This window comes from Mus caroli, chromosome 14, assembly GCF_900094665.2.
Source record: "Mus caroli chromosome 14, CAROLI_EIJ_v1.1, whole genome shotgun sequence".
Taxonomy (NCBI): Eukaryota; Metazoa; Chordata; class Mammalia; order Rodentia; family Muridae; genus Mus; species Mus caroli.
In genome coordinates, this window is record NC_034583.1 from 57236149 (window position 1) to 57259987 (window position 23839).

Here is a 23839-nt window from a genome sequence, read left to right on the forward strand (position 1 = left end):
TTCTTCTTCTTCTTCTCTTCTTCTTCTTCTTCTTCTTCTTCTTCTTCTTTGGCTTTTCGAGACAGAGTTTCTCTGTATAGCCCTGGCTGTCCTGGAACTCGAACCTGGTTGTAATTATAACCTTTGGCCAGTATAACCTTACATCCACAGACCCCTACATATAGCTGTTCTTATGATACTTAGAGACTCTGTCTTCACACACATAAGTTTCAGTGTGTGCTCTCTTTTTTATTAATATGCTGCTGATAATATTGGTATGACCAATATACCAATTAGCTTATCAATTCTCAAGGCCTTAAACAATGGGTTCATCATGCTTTAAGAAAGACAGCAATAGCTTTTTCTCTGTCAGTCTAATAGATCCACCTTGAGGAGGGTACTTTCTCTTGGAAATAAAATGATATGAGTCATCTCAGCTCACAAAGGTGGCACCATTCCCCTCCCCTGGTACGGATATGGGGCTGCCTTGCCTCTTTCAAGAGAGGAGGAGGGTACTAAACTGACTATTTACACCCTCAGTAGGAACAAAATAAGACTATCACTTTAGGAGCTGGAGAGATGGCTCAGCTCAGCGGTTGAAGAACACTGTCTCTTAACCTCTTCCAAAGGTCCTGAGCTCAATTCTCAGCACAACCACATGGTGGATCAGGACCATCTATAATGGGATCGGATGCCCTCTTCTGGTGTCCTGGTGTACATGCAGATAGAGCACTCATACATAAACTAAAATCATTTTTTTAATTATTGTTTTTATTTCTTTTTCTTCTCTTCATTTTAGATGACTATTTTTATTCTAATGTAAGAATGAATGAATTGGTATGGATTTGGGTGGGTGGGGAAATGGGGAGGATGGGAGGTGTTGGGGGAAGGAAAACTGTAATATAAATATATTATATAAAAGTAAATTTCAGTAAAAACTTATTTCCTCTATGACTAAAAAGAGAGACTAATTGTTTTATAGTTAAAAAAAAACTTTGGAAAGATTCCAAGCAAATCTACTTAACTACTGCACCTGAGCCATATTTAACTGCTCTTTGCCCAGTTAAGCCAAAGCCACAGCAGTTTATCAGTGGCCCCAATGTTCCCCAGAGCTGATCATCTGGACAAGATGGAATTTTCTTACATAACCTAGAGTCCTTTGCCCATCCAGCATCACTTATGACCTTCAACCTTGCAAGCCTGCTTGTATGTTTGTTTTGTTTTTGCAATGCTATGGGCCTGACTCACTGGGCTCTGTAGTACCTGAGGCACCTTGCTGGTTTGGGGGAACCTTCTCATAGTTTTCCTTACAGATGTGCTTGCATAGATCTAGCTAGGAAAATGCTGTTTTCTGTCCATATACATATTCTGCCAGGTCTCATGTTTGTCTGGCAAATAAGCCCTTCAATCTTATGGTCCAGAAGGATGAAGGTGATCCTGGTGTCACTGAATCTAAAGCCCTCCAAGGTCTTGTCTTAGTATAAACAAGGGTCTTTACAGCTACCTGACTATAGATGTCCCTCCATGCATCTCCTAGTCTAGATATATACATCAAACACTATACCACACACACACACACACACACACACACACACACACACACACACACAGAGCTATGTAGAGATATATATCACACACTGATCACCACCACCACCACCTGACTATTAGGTATTATTAGGTATCATTTTTGTTCTCTTTAAAGCAGTGGGAACTTAGGTACAGGACACCAGGATACTTCCTGAACTCACATCAGGGAAGGAACAGACCAGATACTGGCTGGTCTCCAGGTTTAGGAGGCAGATTCTCAATACAAAGAGCTCAGTCATTGGAACCAAAGGCTGAGATCCCTGCTGGGTCAAGTTCCTTTGGACAGGTTATAAAAATGAGGAACTCCATTTGAAATGAGGGTATATATGCACGTGAATGTATGTGAATGTACTCAGCTTGGGCAGCAAGGAGAGAGGACATACCATTCGGACTGGGGCTTGGTTGAGGAGGCTGCTGGGAAACTCTGTAGAAGAGCATAGACAATTTGGGTGGAGGGTCAGGAGAGCCCGTTTGGTGTGAGTGCAAGATTTGAGGATAGAAAAACTGGAGAGCAGCTATTATTAGGAGTCAAGGGGTGGTGAGCCAGGCTGGGTGGGTCTCATAGTATGGTTTTAGTCTGTGTGAGTCTTTGAGGATCCAACGGGTGCTGTAGGAAGTTAGGAGGCTGCTTCTATGAGATTCTGGTTTCCAAAGCAGGAAAGAAGGCAGACAAGTGTAGAAGACAAGATCAGTGAGACCTAGGGTCTCCCTAGATGTGACAAAGGAAAGGGTATGTGTGTAAAGGGGGATAGAGGAGGAACAAAGCTAAATCAGCTTGAGACTGGTAGAGTGGCAGATGAAATTCACGTCCTTTGACTCCATAGCAAAGATCAATAGTCTGCATCAGTAGCTGAGTGCACCAGAAACATTATGGACTGACCACCCACAGCATCCTTCAGGAAGGCTTCCCGGGCAGAGCTGGTCTAGGTTACCTGAGGCCCATGTGAGGCTTCTGTCCTTCAGAAAGCAGTGACCTCTCCAAGCAGTTTCCTGGCTTCTCAAGAACACAAGCAACTGGAGGACTGAGGTTTAGCTTTATTGAATGAAAGCCCTTCCTCTCCAATCAGCTGCTTCAAAAAGAGCAGGCTTGGGTTTGGCTGCAAAGGTATAAACTGGACTGCCCCATACCTTCCCTACTGGGGTGTGATCTCTTCTCTGATGGCACAGGCATACTCAAAAGAATTAGGCACACACTCTCTTCCAGATCTAAAATTACATCCCATCCCATCATTTTCATTTAAAAGAAAATCACTGGCTGGCAAAAGAACGATGCTGCTAGTTGTAGATCAGGCTGCATTCCAGAAACTAAAACGTGTCCCCAGTGGCTAAATCTTGGAGGTCACTGATGGGTTCTGGACTTCAGTCTGCAGCCACTTGATGAGAATCTGGTTCACCTCAGTTGGTCTGGAAGGAAAAGAAGGGGCTTGTCACACTGTCTGACCCACCAAGCCTCACCAAGGCAGGATGACTGAAAAGTCCTGGCAGACCTGAGCTGGGCAGAAGTAAGCCTGTAGTGCTCACAGGTCAGGTGACCAGGGAATTATACCCTCCTCACCGGGACCCCAGTCTTCTTACTTCTCTATCTGTGTCCAGTGGCCACAGTCTTCAATGTGTCCCCTTTTCAGGAAAGGGATCTGAAAGAAAACCCCACGCAGGAAGATCAGCAGCAGAAAGCTAATAGGGTGTGTTTGGGGTCAGAGCAGTGCACAGCAGAAACCGTCTGGGAGAGACTATGATTCCCATGGTCCATTTTTGGAGGGCCCTTGTATTACTCAGGAATGAGGAACGACAGGGAGACCTTACCAGTGTAGGGAAAGGGAGGGAAGGTGGGTCAGGGCAGATCTTTACCTAACCCCCACCCAGCCTCCTGGGGATGTCCTCCTCTGGGCACCAGTGTTCTCTTCTGATACCCACTGTGCAGGGTCAGGCCCTTACCCACTTTTCCATGTTCTTGGACATTTCAGGACGGAGTACAATGTCCTTCTCAGCTGTGACCATCAGGGCTGGGACCAAGATCTGGAGGAAACAGGTAGTAAGGGAATCTGGCACTCAGCTACCCTGATGCCATCTATGCCCAGGGAAGGATGTCTTGGGCACCCGCCATTAACAGCCCTCACCCCCACCCCATGAGAAGACATTTGCCTTGCCCTGTCTCTGCCTCCACCAAGCTCCTCAGGGATGGTTCATCAGGATTTGGATCTAGCAATGCAGTGCTGTGTGTGTGTGTGTGTGTGTGTTAGAAGGGTGGGAGGAGCTGACCTTGTCTGAATCTCAGTTAACTCATAAAACTGATCCAATGGCACCAGGAAGGAAGACATATCCCTGGATGAAGGACAAGACTCCTTTTGATTTAAAAAAGATATGCTGGGAGCTGGAGAAATTGCTTAGTGGTTAAGAGCATTTGCTGTTCTTGTGGAAGATCTGGCTTCTATTCCAAGGACACAGGTTTGATTCCCAGTACCCACATGGCAGCTGGCAACCATCTGTAACTCCATTTCCTGTTAATCTGATGCCCTATTCTGGCCTCTGAGGGCACTGTGTGTGGGTATGTGTGTGTAAGGTGTGTGCCTGTGTGTGTATATATATGACTGGTGTGTGTGTGTGTCTAGTATCTGTGTAATGAGATGTGTGTGTTTATGTGTGTGTGTGCCTGTGTGTGTGTATATGTGACTGGTGTGTGTGTGTGTGTGTGTCTAGTATCTGTGTAATGAGGTGTGTGTGTTTATGTGTGTGTGTGTGTGTGTGTGTGTGTATGTGACTGGTGTGTGTGTGTGTGTGTGTGTGTGTGTCTAGTATCTGTGTAATGAGGTGTGTGTGTTTATGTGTGTGTGTGTGTGTGTAGCAGGAGGTCACAGTGCTCACCTTTCGTCCCAACCCCTTACAGCTCCACTTCCAGTTCCTTTCTGTGTTCCGATACCAGTTCAGAGGACCTCTGAGGAGAGGACCAGACAGTAACACAGGTGAGTACCCAGGACCTGGCCACTGTTGGTCCACAGTGATCCGTGATATCCAGAGACAACTATGCTAGGGAAAGTGAGCGCTGCAGGACACACGAGGGGGATCCCCAGACACTTGCTGCCTGTCCACAGCTCCTACTTCCTCAGCGAGGCCGAGTACCGGAACTCTCTGCCACTAGGCTGATTGGTGCCTCTGATATGATTTGGGGGCAGACAGAAGCTGACCCTACAGGATATCCTCATCTTCAAGAAATGAGCCAGAGGTTGGAACTTGTGGCAGCCCATCTGCACCCAGAAGCCACTTCCCTGCCCCAGGAAACTCAACGAGAAGGGGCATGGTGGGTGAGAAATAATGAGAAGACACATTTGGCTTCATTCACATGCTTTTGCTTTTCCGAGGACAGAATTCAGAGCTGTCCTAATTCTTGGAGGAGCTACGGCTGCAAATCAATAAAAAACCTCTGCCTTCTAGGGAAACCAATAAACACAAGAACAAGCTGGATACCCCCGAAGGAAGCTACACAGCACAGGTTGTGGGCCTCCTGGCACTGGGGGCATTCGATCACAGACAGGTCACTCGGGTGCTCACAGGGGCCGGGGTGGAGAACTACCTCCATCCTCCACCAGCCGAGCAGCCCTCCACCCTGTCTGGGGTTGCTTTCTTCTTACCTGAAGCCAGTCTTCTTGAACTGCTCTATGTAAAACTCTATTTCTTCCTCAGTAGTAATTTTGCTGAGTTTGGGATCTTCTGGAGTATTCACAAGGATTCCCCCTACAAAAAAGAAACCTGTGTTCTCTCCTGCTGTGGGCCAGTGGCTCTAAAGCTGCCATTCCCTGTTGTTAGTTCCCCATTTGAACTTGGGAGTAAAGGCTTCATGTGCCTTATGTCTGCCCATTTGCCCTCTCTTCATTGAGTTCCTTGGGGCTGGGATCTGCCCTACTGTGGGCTTCTCATTATAGAAAGCCATGTTGTCTCCTGAAGTATTCAGTATCTGGGGGACAAACACATCATTTTTATTTTACAGCACTAGACACAAAGAACACAGCCACTCTGGGATTTGATGCTAAAAGTCAAAGGAGTAAGAGAGCAAGCTGGTGCTCCTGTCCCATTGGACCCTGGTCCTATTGGAGCACCCCCTCCTACCTGCATGTCTCCCTTCTTTACTGCTGGTCTGGCTCCCTACATGACCCTGAGCTCTCTGTGGGCAGCACCCCAGCCCAGGCCTCCCCAGCCAGGCACTCAGAACATGGAATCAACAAACTAATAAGGGGCTGAAAAAGAAAAGAAGGTAGGCAAGGAGGCAGATTTCTTCAGAGGAGAAGACATCTAGGGTCAGGTTCTAGCTCGGCCTCTTGACATAGGTCAACCTTCTGAGACTCACTTCTTCCAGTAGTAATGGAGAGGTTATAGTGACAGATGTAGGAGTGTCAGTGTCCATTGCTATTAAGATACAAATGACTAATGGCTAGGAGGCAGTGCTAGGACTGACACAAGCATTTGTGGGGTCTGTGCTGGATGTGGGGGCCTCCAGAAAGAGTGCACTCAGCAGGGTGACCAAGATGGTCCTTATGAGTGGCAACAGTGACCAGAACAAGACCTTGTGGTGGAAGGGCCAGTGGAGAGTAAGGTGGATCTAGTGCAATCTGCCTTGCACACACTGGTGGCTGCAGCAGCCAACTCTTCTTCCTGGGTGGGGTCCTGACGATAAAGGTTAGTACTAAGAGGAAATCAAAAGGCATCCCTACAATCCCATCATCAGAGGCCTGTGCCAGTTACTCTGTCCAAGTCCTCAAAGCATCTTAGGGCTTTCACACTCAGCTCCCTAAGGGTAGACACTAAGCTAACACCATTAATCATTAGGGCACATTTATTGGGCACGCTGAAGCACGGAACAGCAAGGCAAGCTTAGGGCTTCTTCATGGGCAGAAGGGACAGGACTCCATTAGCACTACCATTCTGCTGATGTGGCTCCAATGTCCCTTCCCTCCCAGGGACACCTCTTACCTATTTCAGTGGCTTTATGCACAGTGAGGAAACCCTGTGGGAAGAGAAATTAGAGGATGTCGTAAGTGGGGCAAAACAAGAAGACTGCGACTCAGTACAGAAGAGCTCACACATATGAGGACCACAAAAGAACTCTTTCACATGGGGACATGTGTTAAAATATATAGGGGATGCAAGTCTGAAACCAAAGGATAGCACAGAACACTGGGCACTGTGTGCTCCCTGCATATCCTGTACAAGACACCTGTGATAATGTTTGTTTCATAAATGAGGCAGCACCGCAAGATAGTCAGAAATGACAGCCAATGCTAAAACAGTAATAATTAATTACAGACACCCCCACCTCCCACCCAACCCTTGTCTCACACAGAGCAGATTCACACCAGCGGGATGGTGACACCAGCAGGATGGTGTGAGATTTCACTATACTTCTCAGTGTGGCACACAATTTATAACTTTATACTTTTCTTCCTTGTAGAATTTGCTCTTTGACATTATTGGATCGTGGTTAGCGAGGAATAACTGAAACCATAGAGAGTAAAATAAAATAACAATTGAGGCCATGCTAGAACACAGGATAAACCTGAAAGGCAGCAAAGGGGCCTCTCAGGGTCAGAGAAGGCGGGGCTGAAACTCCCATCCATAGCTGCTGCTGGCACTTGCAGGTTTGAGTGATGGCTTGGGCTCACCAACCATTGGGAGCAAAAGCTAAGACTTACAGACAGTGGAAGAATTAGAAGGAGCAGTTCCCTGTCTTTCCATAGAGAAAATCTGACAACCCAGGGCTCCTTAGTGTGCAGAAGCATCCATGCAAAGGTAAAATGGAAAGCCGTCCCACGGTAGGCAGACAGAAAGCACTAAGAGCAAACCAAAAGGCGTCCATACAATCCCATCAGAGGCCTGCCTTGGCAGATATGTGAATTTGAATTTACACAGTTCGTGTGATCTGGAAACTCCTGTGGTGTGAAGCAAAGAAGTGAGCCTGGGTTGGGACTGCCAGCAGAATGTACAAGTCATGCTGAACCGCCCAAGAGAGCAGGTCCGAAGTCCAAACAAACAGGGTGGTACAGGTTAAATGTCACTAAAGATAAGTTCACAAACCAAAGTTATAAAACACACACACGCGCACACGCATGCGCGCACACACACACATACCATCTTCCACCACTCACCATCTCATCACTGGCTCGGAAGAAGCTTTTGAAAGTCCGACTCATGTTCTTCTCTAGTTCAGCCTCAGCCACTCCCTAAAACAGTCAAGAAAAAGCAAAATTAAAGATCCCTTCCAGATGCCCTGGAAACTGTAGCCCTCTCCCATCTGACCAAAGGCCAGGAGGCCTTAGCTTCTAATTCATCTAGCCCATTTAACATTTTATTAGAATTACATTCCTTGATTTTTTTATTGTGATATGCATGCTAGAAGAAGGTTAAAATAGAATATAAGATGCTAACAGGGTCTATGGATAATACCCAGATTCCTACTATGAGGTCTGACTTGCAGTAATCAAAGAGGCTGATATAGATTTAAGGTGGTGGCCAGGCTCTGAGACTGTAAGTAGCGAGACGTCTCTGTCCCCAGTTTCCTTTGATGCTTCTCAATTGACTGTAGGAACTTCAACCATCTTCTTCAATTTGGTCCTAAATCCTTACAGACTTTTAGAAGGCTATCTTCCTAAGGACAGGAGATCTGATTTCCTTTGTTAGGAGCTGGGACACATGTCCTTGGTGGTGATAAATTACCGGTTCTTCTGTCTCGTGAGAGTGTTATTACAGATAATTGCTTATCTATTATAGGCTACGATGAGCTCTCAAACGGCTTGTGGTCCGGATGCCAGGCTGCAGGAATGAGGAACAAGTAGGTAGAGGGGAGCACAGAGGTGCATACCTCCAACATCTCCTCTACTTACTTCTCTGTATCATCCTTTAAATTTAACACACATAATTAGGAGCTTATTTATGGCAAAACAGAGATACCCCTGCAATGTGGAGGAGGGGCTGTCCATTTCAAATATAGTCAAATATCAGAAATATTGCTTCTGGTGTTTCTTGGAAAGTGTTCATGTTCACTAATTCATCTTGTAAATACTATTTAACTTCACAATGTGCTAAAGAGTTCGTGGGGGAGTTGGGCAGGCAGCAAACACCTCACAGATAAGCAGCAAGGACCGTAAAGCAAGTGATAGTTGACCCCAATTGCCCAAAAGGCAACAGCTTGTTTCTACTGAGGGAGAGAACTCTGGAGCAGGACTTGACTGTGCACACAGAGGAAGGGTACTCTGGCTTGAGGAAAGAGCCTTGCTAGCCTAGAGGATGAGTCCCGTGGCAAACACTGCACCTTGAATGTGACATGCCTCTCCCACAGGAGGGCTAGAGAGACAGCTCAGTTAGTAGTACTTGTACTACAAGAGTGAGGACCATAGTTTGATGTCTAGTACCCATGTGAAGAAGCTGAATGAAGTGGCACACTTTTGCAAGCCTAGATCTTGCAAGGTGGATCCCTAGAGCTTAATACTAGCCAGCCTGATCTAAGCAAACAAGCCCCAAGCCAATGAGATGAGAGAGGGGAATTCTAGCAAAACAGCTGGGTATACTTAGGGTAGCTATGGTGGTTTGAATAGGCATGGCCCAGGGAGTGGCACTATTTGGAGGTGTTGCCTTGTTGGAGGAAGTGTGTGGGCTTGCACTTTAAAACCCTCATCCTAGCTGCCTGGAAGCCAGTCTTCAGATGAAGAGGTAGAACTCTCAGCGCTTCCTGCCCCATGCCAGCCTGGACGCGGCCATGTTCCTGCCTAGATGATAATGGACTGACCTGCTGAACCTGTGAGCCAGCCCCAACTCAATGTTGTCTTTATAAGAATTGCCTTGGTCATGGTGTCTGTTCACAGCAGTAAAACCTTAACTAAGACAGCTGCCTTCAGAAATTCTAGGACATCTTGGAATTACCACAGAACTGGGTAGTGTGCATGACCTTTTGCAGACAAGAGACTGTAACTTTTGCTAAATCCTCAACAATTCATTAGAGACTTGATTATGGATCTTGTTGCTTCAGGCTTCTCCTCACCTGGGGAGGTGCTTAGAATGCAGGTCTTTAGCAGCTCCACAGAGCCAGACTTCATTTTACCAACATCCTCAAATGGACCCGTACCCCAGACACATATGATAGTACCTGCCCAGTTCAGCAAAGGTCACCACCTTGCATACACTAGGCATCTTTTCCTCCATATCCTCATGAGCTTCAGCCAAACATGAAGTCTAGAGCTGATGCAGAACAGAAGCCAAAGGTCTGACTGGGCCACAGAGGCATAGAGAGCCCTAGTCAAAACTGGCCACAACTGATGACACCATACAGTTCCCACAGCTGCCTGGGACAAGATAGCAAGGGCGATCTTATGGCTTAAAGGATTTTCCCACTTTGCTGGCACATGAAAAAGGAGGTGAACTTCCCACCAGATACCCAGGGGCACACCAAAAAAAGAGAAGATTTTGAAAGCGTGGCTGACTCATAGTCCTTCCTTAATGCCACTCCTACCTGCCCTCTTTTCCATTCATTGAGCCTTTTCTGAACACCTACTAATACTTTGCTTTGTCAATGGGAAGAAAAAATAAGGATGATGCAAGGCAAGGTGTGTGTGGGGTTGGGGAGCAGCCTGAGGTGGGATGAGACGGAGAACATAAAGGGAACAAGGGAGAGAAAAGAGAGCGTTACTCCAGGCCCTGCTTTCTATTTCTGTTTGGCTGAGAGTCAAGAATGTCACAAACAAAACCAACCATCCCAAATCCACTGTGAAGATGCCCCCTTCCTCAAAGGCAGCCTTTCCCTACATATCCAAAAACACAAGCCCTCTTATCTTCTCCTGTTTTGGCCGCCACCTTTATTCCCTCTCTCTGTTGGCATGCTGGACTTTCCTCTGGGTGGGCAGAACTGAGTCTCACCAGCTCTTGACATCTGTTTACTCTTCTAAGCACCACAGCAGAGCTCTGTGGAGGTCTCGTCAACATCCCTGACACCGAAATGTACTCATCAACAGCAGCTGCTTCTGGGGCGAGGTCAGCTCACCATAAATAAGAATCCTGACCAAGGTCGACTCACAGGCCAGGCAGGCTCTCATCCATCACTGTGGATCTACAGCCTCCCACTGCTGTTTCCTGCCTGACATTCATCACCTTACAGAAGGCGTCCATTGATTCTCCATTGTAACTACATCCTACAAATGAGTGGGCTCGTAATCAACAAGCCGACATGACTTTTCATAAAAACAATAAAAAAATTCTCCAACTGCAAATTCAGCATGGAGAGGATGATTCATGTCCCCACCTCTTCCCTGCAAGGGCACAGGTCCAGAGTCATCCTACCTCAAGGGGCACAGTGTGCAGAACCAGAAAAGATGACTTCTTCAAGTGTCCAAGGGCTCAGGACCTTGGTCACCACATGGCTGTATGCCTGTGACTGTGGGATCCTCCTTTCTGAGAACACTGGTTCAGCCCTACTGTACCCCAGGGCCACCCACCAATGCTGCAAGAGCCAAGTGAGCTCTGGCTCCCAAGGTGAACCAGGATCACACCCATAGCAATGTGGGATCAAGGAGGCAGAGCTGTTTGGGACTGGTGTAAGAAAGCAGGACTTCTTAAGGAGATGGGGATTCCTGAAGGTGGCATGGGAGAACTCTAGACTTGCTAAGCCAAGGAAGTGGCAAGCAAAGTACCTGCTTGGTTCAGAAGTCTTGCCACAGTACAGCTTAGCTGGTGCTGGGCTGTGCAGTTCATTGGTTAGAGTGTATTAGGGATGGACTCTTTGTTATTTCTTAATCAGGCAACTCATGGTGTTCTCAGAAAGTCCCTGTCCAAGGTAGTGTCAGACCCCATCACGAGGATGACCACAGTCCAGGCTGTCTTTGAAAAGCATCTTTGTGGAACTTGTGCTAGAACAACCCGGCACTCCAACATGCCGGTTGTGGAACTCTTTAGTAGTCGGTGCCGTTTGACAAGGCTCCGTTGTCAGTGAGCAGAGTACAAGGTTCCTAGCAAGAGCTCAAGAGCAGCAGATTCAAGTGGGCACTCAGCACCCTGCTCCACACAGCACAGAAGCAGCAGGAGCCAGCCTGGCACTGTCTCCTGCTCCTCAGCCTGGGGCCACCCAGACAGACACAGAGAAATGTTCACTTACTCACAAAGAACCCACTAGATCTGTGGTCAGTATGCCCAAGCCTGTTTGCAAAGTCATTTGTACCTAATGCTTCCGAATATTTAAGAGGCCGGGATAAACTGATAGAGACAGGGAAGGGGGGAGGGAGGGAGCAGGAGAGGAGGAGGAAGAGGAAGAGGAAGGCAACAACACTGACACCACTCCCGGTGTCCTACACTTACTGGTTCTTGAAAGTACAGCTGATAATTGAAAACTGGGATAGATCGGATAGCTTTCATGGGAGACACATCAGGATCTGGTGGCATAAATGGCGTGTTCAAACTGGCCACGGCCCTGCAGGAATAAGAAACATTAAAACAACAAGCCTGTTGAGGAGTCAGACTCAACTCAGAAAGAACACTTCAGGTCAAAAGCGAAGCGCAAGTGGGAAAAATTACACACACAAAGTCTCATTCTGGCAGTGGGTGGGAGAGTGGTATTAGAACTCTGATTCCTAACCCAGTGGGTTCCCCAACTCAATTGCAACTTTTTAAAACCTACCTGCCTTAGACACATCTACACACATGTGGACACACACACACACACCCTTTTCTGGGAGGGATAGGAAGCAATAGCTACAGAAATAAGGGTTAGGGAGCCTGAGACAGAACACAGGGGGAACTGGAGACCAGGGCATGCTGGGATGCCTCACCCAAGTCTGCTATTTGGGCAAAACTCCTTTTGGCCAGTAAAATGCTCCAAATTTTTGCTGGGAAGGGATTAAATTGAGTAAAACAATATAAACAGCCACCTTTAAACCACATATCATGCTCATGGCTATATTCCCATTGGTTTATTTTCAACAGCATTATATGTTTATTTGGTGAGTTTTTGGTGAGTCTGGATCTATAAACAGCCAAACTCTTATTTTCAGTCTAAATGAAACAGGGGGAAAAGGGAAGGAAGGAGTGTGTGTGTGTGTGTGTGTGTGTGTGTGTGTGTGTAGCAGTAATGTATTCACTTTATAAGTGTTTTACGAGGAATCAGGAGAGTTCGCTCAATGGGTAAAAGCACTTGCTTTACAAACATGAGGACATAAGGATGTGAGTTCAATTCTCCAGCACTCATGTAAAAAGCCAGGCATGCTACAAGTGCCTGCAACCTCCTGCATTGTGGGAGCAGAGAGAGGCAGATCCCAAGTGAACTCCTCAGCCAGCCTAGCCAAAAAAGCCAGGATTCAGGGAGACACCCTGTCTCTAGGTAATCCGATAGAGACAGGGAATGAGGGCTGATGTATATGTTTAAGGAAATGCCTGGTTCATTTCAGTCTTTGATGTAACTCCACCATGTGAAGAGGGCAGAGGCCGACCGAATGAAGCACTCTCTGGTTCTGTTCTTCAAAACATCACCATGTGCCGAATGACTGCATTAGGTGAGGCGTGCAGAGGCTGTTATCTATCTCCCTCTCACCTGCCCCTGAGACAGGGGCACTGACTGCAGCTTTCCAGCTCAGTTGTGGGTGGCCACGAGGTCCACTTCACCTGCTAGGGTCCAGGCCATCCAAAAGCTCCCAGCAGAGCCTGGATAATAATGACTGGATGCTGTCTGTGGTGGTGACCATGCCATGCTACGGGAGCTGCACACTGCAGAACATTTCAGGATGTGGGTCTGGCTACAAGTTCTAGTTGTAGCCTTGTAGTTGAAGAAACCAAAGCCTAGGAAATGATGTGATTTGTCACTCGGTCTTGGATAGAAATTGTGTCCTGTCTCTCCCCCACGCCCTGTGACCTGTGGTAACCTTGAACTCACAATCCTCCTGCTTCAGCCTCCTAAGTGCTGGGATTACAGGCATGTGCCACAGTGTCCACTTAAAGGCCACATTTTCTGAATTTTGACCAGGGTGAACTATCTCCTGCTGCTTAAGGATGTGACTCTATGAACCCTCTATCGCCTCTTTATCCACCCACTCCTGTCATCCCTGAGCTCCCACAAGACACTCTGTCCCTGAATTACTTGTACCTTGTCAATCATTAGGTCAGAGACTGTTCCTAGGAGCTCAGTAGCTTAGCATACTTACCTTCCCTATTACATACTGTTGTCTAGACATTTTACAGAGAAGCCCATAGCAGTTCTTGGGGGCTCTAAGTCCAGCCTAGTAAACCTGAGTGCACCTGGCTACTTACCTCACTCTCTCAGGGTAGAAGAGAGCCATGTTCCACACCAGCACACCAGCCCAGTCATGGCCAATGAACACTGCTTGAGGGATTCCCTAGAGAAACAAGAAGAGACACGGTGAAGATGGATTTCTGGGATGGGGAGTGAAGAACCAAAGGCTCTCCTTGACAAGTCCAGTGACACTGACAGAAACCCCCAGGAGCCCCTCGAAGGCATGCACCTTTCTTAACTCCACCTCTCACACATCCTCCCTCCCCTCCTCAGTCTCCACAAACGACTAGGCTTTGAATTAATCCCCTTAAAGGCAGGAGACTAACCATGAGTGTTCTCTCTCTCTCTCTCTCTCTCTCTCTCTCTCTCTCTCTCTCTCCCTCTCCTTCCCCCTCTCTCCCTCTTTCTCCTTCTTCCTCTCCCTCTCCTTCTTCCTCTCCCTCTCCCCCCCCCCCCCCCCCCCCCCCTCTCTCTCANACACACACACACACACACACACACACACACCCCACTTCTTGACTCAATCTCATGGAGTGGAGACAGCCATCATCCTCTTCATCCTATACCCAGTTAGTAAGCTAGGCCCCACTGCTCCATGGTTCCCTGTTCTCTCCGTCCATTGCTACTGGCCTAGACCATCCGTCCTCTCCAGACCATCCAGCAGTGCATTCCATTCCAGCCTAAGGCGGTGAGGCAGAGAGCATGGCGGAGCAGTCTGGGGAGTACTCACACTCTGCAGATCACGGTGGCCACTGGCTTTCATTCCCTTGACTGAATTTGACATTCCCAACAATGTCATCATCGCATAATGATCTGAGATTTGTCAGAAGGGACTCACTTTTTTTTTTATGAGTTGTGAAATAAAAGCTTTAAATTGGTTTCCCTACACTTTCCCCTGATGTTCAAGGTTACTCTCTCTGGGTGAAAGCCAACAAAGGGGTTTACCTCCCTTTTCTTGAATGAATAGCAAAAATGACATACTCCAACCTCTCTTGGCTATCTTTAGTTTGGGGACAGATCCCAGCCCCTGCCACTACCTAAAGCCTATGCCTCCCCTCTCCTGGTCCTCTCTGCTCATAGTCACCAACAGTCAGCCCTCCAGGGCATCCAGCTCTCCTTTCATTACCAAGATCCACACGGAATTCTCCAAAGAGATCATCATGAAGGAATGACTCACCAGTTTATCCAGGAATGTCACCATCTCCTTAAAAAAGAGCACACAGACACAACATCAGACAGGTAAGGTGGAGAGAAGCTCAGCTGCCTGCCATACCACACACTGTCAGCACAAGCCCCAGGGAAACTCATGCCATGGAGACCCCTATTCCTTCCTGGACCACAGTGGTCCCTCTGTCTCCTGAGACCTCTTGCAGTCTCTGATGGGTTCTGTCCTGAGGAAGCACACACAAACACCTTCACTTCATATTCTGCCATAGCTTCTAGGATCTCAACAGACCCCAAGAAATCTTCAGCAGTGACACACCCTGCTGACGTACATGAAAGCACCTTTCCGTATTCTAGTTCATCATAGAGGTCACAGTGAGTTCAGTGTCCTCTCCAGTCTCCACAAGCTGAGAATCACACTTGGATCCTAAGAAGCTTGTAAAACAAAACAGCTCCAGCCATTCACTGCATCTTATACTCAAGAGCCTGACCCGCAAAGGTTAAACTCCCACACCAAAAGCCACACACAGTAAAAAGAAACAACTGTGTGTAGACACATTTCCAAACAGCAGTGAACTTTAAAAGATATTATTGCTATGTTTCACCCAGCCTTCTCGATGTGCAATCCCAAGGCTATAAATATACAGGGAGGCTTATGGGTAGAATAAAGGCTCCCATCCTAAAATAAAAATCACTTATGTTTACAGCAGCATTTTTATAGGAGCCAAAAGATGGGGTCAACCCCAGTATCCATCAGTTGATGAAAGTCACAGAACACGAAGGACACATACATATAAGGGATACTAGATACACACAAAAGGGTGAAATCAACTTATTTGTAGCAACATGAAGAACATGATGGTAAAATAATATAAGCAGGGTGGGGTGGTGTGGGGGGCTCATTTTTTATGAGGTCCAGAATAGTTATCTATGAGGTAGTATGGAAGAATGGCTAAGAGACTGAGGCAGTGGACATGAGAAGGATGGACAGAGAGAGAGAGAGAGAGACAGAGACAGACAGACAAAGACAGAATGAAAAAGCGATTTTAATTTTATAAACAAGAGGTCCTCTTTATTAAAAACAAAACAAAACAAAACAAAAAGCCCCATCTTCCAATGCATTGATTCTGTTTACTTCTGTGGTAAGTACAACTAGAGAGTGGTAGATGAGTTTCAAGGGACCTACTATATAGCAAAGTGACTATAATCAGTGATGATATGCTCTTGAAAGATGTTGGGTGAATGTCATGTGCTGTCACCGTAAAACGATGATTATGTTAGGTCAAGCATCTGTCAGTTATCTGGACGTGACTGTTCTAGAGCAGATATTAAACAACCCGTTATGCATGACAGAACGCATCGCTTGTCAATTAAAGATAAAGATTAAATAAAAGGAGAGCCCAGCTTTAGAAAAACTATGAGTCACGTGAACTGCCACAAAAATTTAGGAGTTGCGGTTGAGGGAAATGGTTTCACAAGGTATTTAGTGAACTGTGGTGAGAAAGCCTTAGAGGCGCCTGCATGAAAGCAGTGATGGGAGTCTTAACTCCATTTCCTCTGACCTCATATGTGAAGCCAATTTCAGCTTTTAAAGTAAAATTTTACATTAAAATTATTGTGGTGATTTTTCACAAGGACTGTTATAATCTGCCACACCCTAGGATTAGCCCCTTTAAAGTCCACACTTTAACGGGTTTAGTATAATCGAGTTGTGAAACTGTCACCACCATCCCAGTATCAGAAAACTTTCACTGCCCTAGAGGAAAGCCAACCGGCTGCATTTCCATTTGGTTTTCCCTTGTGTCTTGGCAGCCACTAATCTAAGTTCCCTCTGGATTACCTGTTTTGACACTCTCTACAAATGGAATTGCATGGTATGTGGCTTTTGTAACTGGCTTCTGCTTAACATCCACTCATGCGGGGACAGGGTCCATTGCTTCACTACTCTGCATGGCTGAGTAACCCTCCAGGGCATGGGTCATGGATCCTACCTACCCAGTCATTAGCTGGTGTGCTTGCTGTTTCCACTTGCAGCTACTACGGATGGGGCTGCTTTGAGTAGTGGGGTCTGGGCTCTCTCATCATTAGTTCTCTTGGGCTAGTTCCTAGTAATAGGTGTACCATTGATACCTCAAAGAGAGAAGGATATGGATTTTTCTCTTCATCTCATTTATTCTGACCTCAGGACTCCATGCAGGAGTGTTCTTTGGAGCAGCCCAGCACACCTGTACTGGCTAGTTTTGTGTCAACTTGACACAGCTGGAGTTATCACAGAGAAAGGAGCTTCAGTTGGGGAAATGTCTCCATGAGATTCAGCTGTAAGGCATTTTCTCAATTAGTGATCAAGGAAGGGGGGGGGCAGGGAAAGGCCCCTTGTGGGTGGGACCATCTCAGGGCTGGTAGTCTTGGTTCTATAAGAGAGCAGGCTGAGCAAGCCAGGGGAAGCAAGCCAGTAAAGAACATCCCTCCATGGCTTCTGTATCAGCTCCTGCTTTCTGACCTGCTTGAGTTCCAGTCCTGACTTCCTTCAGTGATGAACAGCAGTATGGAAGTGTAAGCTGAATAGACCCTTTCCTCCCCAACTGCTTCTTGGTCATGATGTTTGTGCAGGAATAGAAACCCTGACTAAGACAGCACCCATCCTGGGAAGATTCCAGTAGAAATAAGTGTGAAGCCAGGTGAGTTGACAGCAGTGGGATGTGGCATGGGAGTGGATTCCTGGGGATTTGTGAGAGGCCCGAGAAAGAGTCACCACTGGGAAACTGAGGCAAGAGAACAGTCCTGCCCGGAAGCTTATCTGTGGCAGGGAAGCCACAATTTACACACAAAGCTGGTGGTTGAGGACGCTCAGGATGGGGTGGAGAGAGTGGAGCAGAGAAGGTTTCAAATCTGGACCTACTACTTGTCAGCTGTGGGCAGCAACCTCAGGCTTGGGAGGTGCACCATACTTTATATGTGCTGGCTGCCATTTAGACCCGTCACCTCCATGTTCAGTGAGAGTCAGCACACAAGCTACGCACTGTGCTTTCCCGGGGTTTAGATGGACACCTGTGCCCCTAGCTCATGTCAGGGAGAAACTCGGGATGGGAACGATGCTGTACGTGTTACTGAAGAGGTTTCTTACCTTACACAGTGATTCCATGGCATATTCTTCTATTTCTGTAATTAGAAATGAGTGGGTGAATAGATAGATAGATAGATAGATAGATAGATAGATAGATGCATGCATGCATGCATGCATGCCAGGCGTGCTGGTACATGTCTTTAATCCTCAGCATCCAGGATGCAGAGACAGGCAGATCTCTGTGAGTTCAAGACAATTGTGGTCTACATCACACACACACACACACACACACACACAGACAGGCAGACAGACAGACAGACAGACAGAGAGAGAGAGAAGCGAAAAAAACAGAGAGGAAATGTGATTTTAATTTTATAAATAAGAAGTCTTGTTTATCAAAAACAAAACAAAACAAAAAACTCCCAATATATTGATTCTGTTTACTTTTTGGTTTGGTTTGGTTTTTCGAGACAGGGTTTCTCTGTGTAGCCCTGGCTGTACTGGAACTCACTCTGTAGACCAGGCTGGCCTCAAACTCAGAGGTCCGCTTGCCTCTGCCTCCCAAGTGCTGGGGTTAAAGGCGTGCAACACCACTGTCCGGCCTGTTTACTTTTTTTAAAGTCTATTTTGAGTTGGGTTTTGAATATGACATAAGATAAATTAGGTAATTTGATTCTGTTTGAGCTTTTTTTATCTGTCCCTTATTGAAGACCTAACTCCTCTTTGCAGAGTGTTCCCAGCACCCTTGTTGAAGGCTAGTTAAAAGGGTGTGTGTGTGTACATGTATGTGTGTGTACATGTATGTGTGTATGTGTCTATATATGTATGTGTGTGTGTTTTATTTCTAAGCTTTCTAGTCTGCTCTGCTTGTCGGGTTTGGTCTTTATACTGGTATCATACCACTTAACTACTATGGATTTGGAATAATGTTTAAAATCACAGTATTTAATTTCAAATCCCTGCAGACTTGTGGGTTTTCTCAAAATGCACTCAATTTCTTTGTGGATATGTGTGGTACTGCATGAATTGTAAAAATTCTCTAATCTAAAAAATATGCCATTGAACACTTGGGAGGCAGAGCAATGGAGTGAATTTGAAGCCAGCCAACAAAATAAATAGCAAATCCTCGTCTCATGGGGCAAAAAAAGCCATTGGAATTTTGATAAGGACTGCATTGTAACTTTAGATTAAATTGGGGGCTGGGGGTAAGTGACTTTTTTTAATAAAAAAGTTTTTTTTAAAAAAAGGCTTTTAATAAGAACTATTCCAGTGACCATAAAGAAAAAGAAGTGTCAAAAATGGTGAAAATAAAAGAAAAATAAGATCATTCAATAAATAAATAATAAAATCAATAATAAAATCATTCTCTTTTTCACTGGCTCTATTCAGAATGTTGTTACATCACTACATTATACCCAGGCAATTCCAAGCAGGCTGTCCTGAAGTAAATATAAAGCAAGTGTTCTCATCCCTAAAACTAGCAATCTGACTTCCCTGGGCTCTGAGGACGAAAGCTTCCCTCCCGTCTGTAGTTGAGTTTTGTGTCTTTTGGGGGGCAGGTGACACTGAGCAGACACTGTCCCACGTAGAGAAGAACCCACCATCCCCTCCAGCATGGCATGCCAAGGGATGTGGAGGATGGTCCTGTGAGTGGCCAAAGCCCCAGTCTAGGTCAGCAGGCTTTAAACATAGGAGCCAGACATGCCAGCTGTGATCACTGTGGTTAAGGGGACTGGGAAGCTGATTAGAGAGCCCAGCTGTCAACAGCATCACTGCCCATGAGGAGCTGTGTTCACACTTGGCTGCGTCATGTCCCTGCCTCCACACCTGAGCTCCGAAGACCTTTGAACTAAAGGCTCTCCTGCACCTGATACAAAGGAAGAACTCTTTCTATCAGAAAAATGCTCATAAACTTACAAACAGCCTCAGGATTGAGAAGCTATTTAATGTTTATTCTTGGGTTCTATAGTTGCAGGGCTTAGATCTGACTACAGTGGTTGCAGAATCCATCAGCTCTAAAGAATGGAAGGCAGAGATGCACAGGTGGTGTGTGTGTGTGCTCACAATTGTGCACACCCATGTTTAGAGCAGTGCTAATCAAAGCATTAAAGATGGGGGAACCCAGTGGTCTTTGGAGGAGGAATATATAGGCAGATGATGGTTTGAACACTGAACTCATTCATCTGGAAAGTGAGGAACCGCTACAATTCATCAGGGATAAACACAGAGACAGCATACTAGACGAGATTAGCCAGTCATGAAAGGTTAGCTATTGTGGGAGCCCACTGGCATGAGGCATCAAGAGTGGCTGCCTTCATGGAGAGAATGGGCAGAGGGGAGGGAAAGCTGAGGAAATAAATTCAGTCTTTTCCGCTAGGCATAGGAAAACCTTTCTAGAAAAAGATGCTATATCCCACATTATGACCAGCAGAGGGCTCCTTCCAGCACAAGCCTGTGTGCCTCCTGGGTCACTCAATGTGTACGGAGCAGGAGCAATCTAAGACCAACCATATGGGACACTGCAGGAGAGGATCAGGATTTCATCAGATGTGTTCAACCTGGACAGGGCAAGCTCAAGGAGGCCGGAAGCTGGGGCGGGGAGTTGGGGTGGAGCTAGGGATGTTGACCAGAGAGAAACATGACCATACAGGACATGTATAATCTATAAGGCAGCCAACTCACCAGGAGGAGAAGATGAGTCTCCATAGCCTTTCATGTCTATAGCCAGAACACGAAAGCCTGCCTGGGCCAGAGCAGGGATCTGGAAAACAAAACAGTTCAAGGGCATGGCCGTGTGGACTTGCCAGTCCCTAGCTGGTGCTCCTTGCTTCTATCCCTTCTTCCCTCTGACTTGTAAATGGCTCCACCTAAGTGCCACATGGCACTTGTTAGGTTCATTCCCATGGAGCTAGGTGGAGCCCATCTCCTAAGACTGCCGCGGACAGTCGTGGGGTTGTTGTATGCTGCATCAGAGCACACTGAGCAGAACATCTAGTCTGACAAGCTGCTGGCTATTACTGTGTTCATTTTGAAGATTTCTCACCAGGAGGTGCAGAATGCCCTGAAGAATGCAGAATGCACCTTCTAATGCAGATGTCTTGAGAGTCAATACAGCTCCAAGAAACTTCCTACAGCCAGCACTGTTGAGGCCATGTGGTTGTAGCCTGGAGATGATTCATCCACAATCCACCTCTTTCTCACCCTGATTGGGAAGCATCTTCTCCAGTTTCCCTTACCTGGTACCTCCAAGAAAACCAGCTCTCAGGAAAGCCATGGCAAAGGCATATGGCAGGGCCAGAGCCCATCTCCACAAAATGCAGGCGGATCCCTGGCTGTGGAAGAGAGGGGTATGACAGTAATCTTGGTGCCATTGCATGAAAAATGGGGCTTTCTTAGACAGGTAACATTCCACAGCCATTGCAGGGGATAGACAGACCCAGCCACCTCAGCTCAAAGACCCAAAGGCTAAATGGCTGGAGCTGTCAGTGGCCAATGTGGGTAACACACCAGGTGGTTTTCACTATGATGTGAAAAGATTATGCAGTTGGGAGCAAACAGAATCAAAATAATTTAGCGTCCCTCCTCTCTAAAGTGACTTAGTACTGGCAATGTCTCAAAATTTTCAAGTGGAAGCCGATTTTCTAGAAAACAAATGGTGACATGTAGAATTATAAGTCTACTTTATGAAATGTGTGTGTGTGTGTGTGTGTGATGGTTGGTGACGTATGCAAGGGTGCATGTGAATGCATGAGTGACAGACAGAGGTCAACCTTGGGTATCAATCTGTGGTAGTCTGAATGAGAATAATTCCCATGTACCCATGTGTTTAATTAATTGGTCTCCAGCAGGTGGAACTGCTTGGGAAGGATTAGGAGGTGTGGCCTTCTTGGGTGGGTTTGTGCTGTTCCCAATGTGCTCTCTCCACCTCATGCTTGGGGATCAAGACGTGAGCTCTCAGCTGCTGCTCCAACTCTTGCTGCCCTGCCTTTGCTCAACTATCATAAACTCTAATCCTCTGAAAGCATAAGCCCAGTTAAACTCTTTCTTCTATAAGTTGTCCTGGTCATATTTTATCATAGTAATAAAAAAATTAACTAAGACACATTCCCTAAGAGCAGTCCAATCTATCTATCTATCTATCTATCTATCTATCTGTCTGTCTGTCTGTCTGTCTGTCTATCTATCTATCTTATTATTGATAGAACCTCTCACTGGCCTGGAACACACAAAGTAGGCCATTCTTGCTGGTGAGCGAGCCCTGGGGGACTATTTGTTTCTGCCTCCCAATGATTATGATTACAAACACACACGACCATGCCTAGCTTTAGTTTTCACATGGAACTCAGGCCCTCACGCTTGCACAGTGAGTGCCTGACCAGCTGAGCTGTCTCCGCTCCTCAGCAGTTTGCTTCTTAGATATGATTGTTTACACAGTCTGTTTGAGTGGCTTTATTGGCAAGATGACCATTAGGGCTTCTAATGTCTGCATTATCCCTTCTCCCTGAAACATGCTGGCATTTCTAGACATGCCTTCCTCTGGTAAGAGTCGATGTAGTCACATGACCGAGTCCTGGCCAATCAAAAGTGTATGCTCCACCAAGGGCTCCTCCCATTTACCATGCTTTGTTCTCTTTTGTTTTCCTGTCTGTACATTTGTGGACTGACAACTCAGTGGTCCCTGTTATTTCACATATCATCCATGTCTTGTGGTCAGAGGGAAGTTGGCTGACTTACCTTTACTGTCACATATCCATGGCTGACGTCATTTGGATTGCACGGGACTGGCAGTGGGGCCTCAGGAAACTGAAAGTATGATGGTCACAGTGAAGGACAGCGTGAGACCCCAGACATCACCTCTGCCACTCCTCCTGAGTAAATCTTGATGGTCCTCATGAATCAACCCGGTCCAGATTGGACATGGCTGGACTCCATCAGCTATCTCAGTCACTGGACTGCGACTGAGTTCTGGCCGATGGAATGCAGACAGGAGTGCATAGCACTATCTCAGTCACTGGACTGCGACTGAGTTCTGGCCGATGGAATGCAGACAGGAGTGCATAGCACCCTGGTTAAGCCAACAGAATCCACATATGACTCTCTACAGTCCCTCATCTCCATCTTTTCACTGGGCATCCTATGAGATTTTGAAAGCCCTCAGCTGGTGACAGTAGGTCCTCTGTCATCCCAAGTCTCCGAATGACTGGCAGTGTTCCACAAAGGCCCCAGGGCTGCCAAATGAACATCATATGAGCCAGAAAAAAACCACAAGATTTGTACATCTCTGTGGTTTCAGACCATCCTCCACAGAAGTCCTCAGATGGCCACCAGGCTCAGGCCAGGTATAACTGCTGCCTTTCTGTGATGCCTCTGTAGGAAGGGATCTCCCTTTTGTCAGCTGCAGCCCTACTCTGTGCTTCTCAGTGAGCTGCAGCCTGACTCTGTGCCTGCCTTAGACTGTTCAAATTCTCACCATAGAGTTCCACAGACTGGGTGGCTGTTTTCAACAACAGGCAGCTATTTCTTCGTTTGGGAGGACAGAAGTCTGAGATGAAGGTGTAGGCGGGGCCAGTTTCTTCTGAGATCTATGTTTATAGATGGCCATGCCCCCCTGTGTCCTTCCTCCCTGTGTCCCTCTGCGTGCCTGTGGCTTAGTCTCTATTTCTTACATGGAGACTAGTCACATTAGGTTCCAGTTCCCCTTGCTGGTCTCCTGTTTCCTTAATGACCTCTTCCAAGGCCCTGTATTCAAATCCAGCCATATTCGGAGATACTAGGCACTGCCATTTCAGTATGTG

The 23839-nt window shown here is 46.6% G+C and overlaps 1 protein-coding gene across 1 annotated transcript in view; it reads right to left on the reverse strand.

Annotated features, from left to right (window-relative positions):
* Nucleotides 1–2581: 2581 nt before the first annotated feature.
* Nucleotides 2582–23839, reverse strand: part of Ephx2 (epoxide hydrolase 2) — a 41822-nt gene continuing 20564 nt past the window's right edge. The window contains exons 6-19 of the mRNA XM_021181663.2: nt 22779–22847; nt 21281–21376; nt 20727–20805; nt 18105–18139; nt 14994–15020; nt 13834–13919; nt 11893–12004; nt 7701–7775; nt 6529–6562; nt 5193–5295; nt 4429–4498; nt 3502–3582; nt 3142–3200; nt 2582–2970 (exon numbers count right to left, since the gene is read on the reverse strand). Coding sequence (XP_021037322.1) covers nt 2892–2970; nt 3142–3200; nt 3502–3582; nt 4429–4498; nt 5193–5295; nt 6529–6562; nt 7701–7775; nt 11893–12004; nt 13834–13919; nt 14994–15020; nt 18105–18139; nt 20727–20805; nt 21281–21376; nt 22779–22847 — 1005 coding nt within the window. The 3' untranslated portion in view covers nt 2582–2891. The remainder of the gene's footprint in view (nt 2971–3141; nt 3201–3501; nt 3583–4428; nt 4499–5192; nt 5296–6528; nt 6563–7700; nt 7776–11892; nt 12005–13833; nt 13920–14993; nt 15021–18104; nt 18140–20726; nt 20806–21280; nt 21377–22778; nt 22848–23839) is intronic.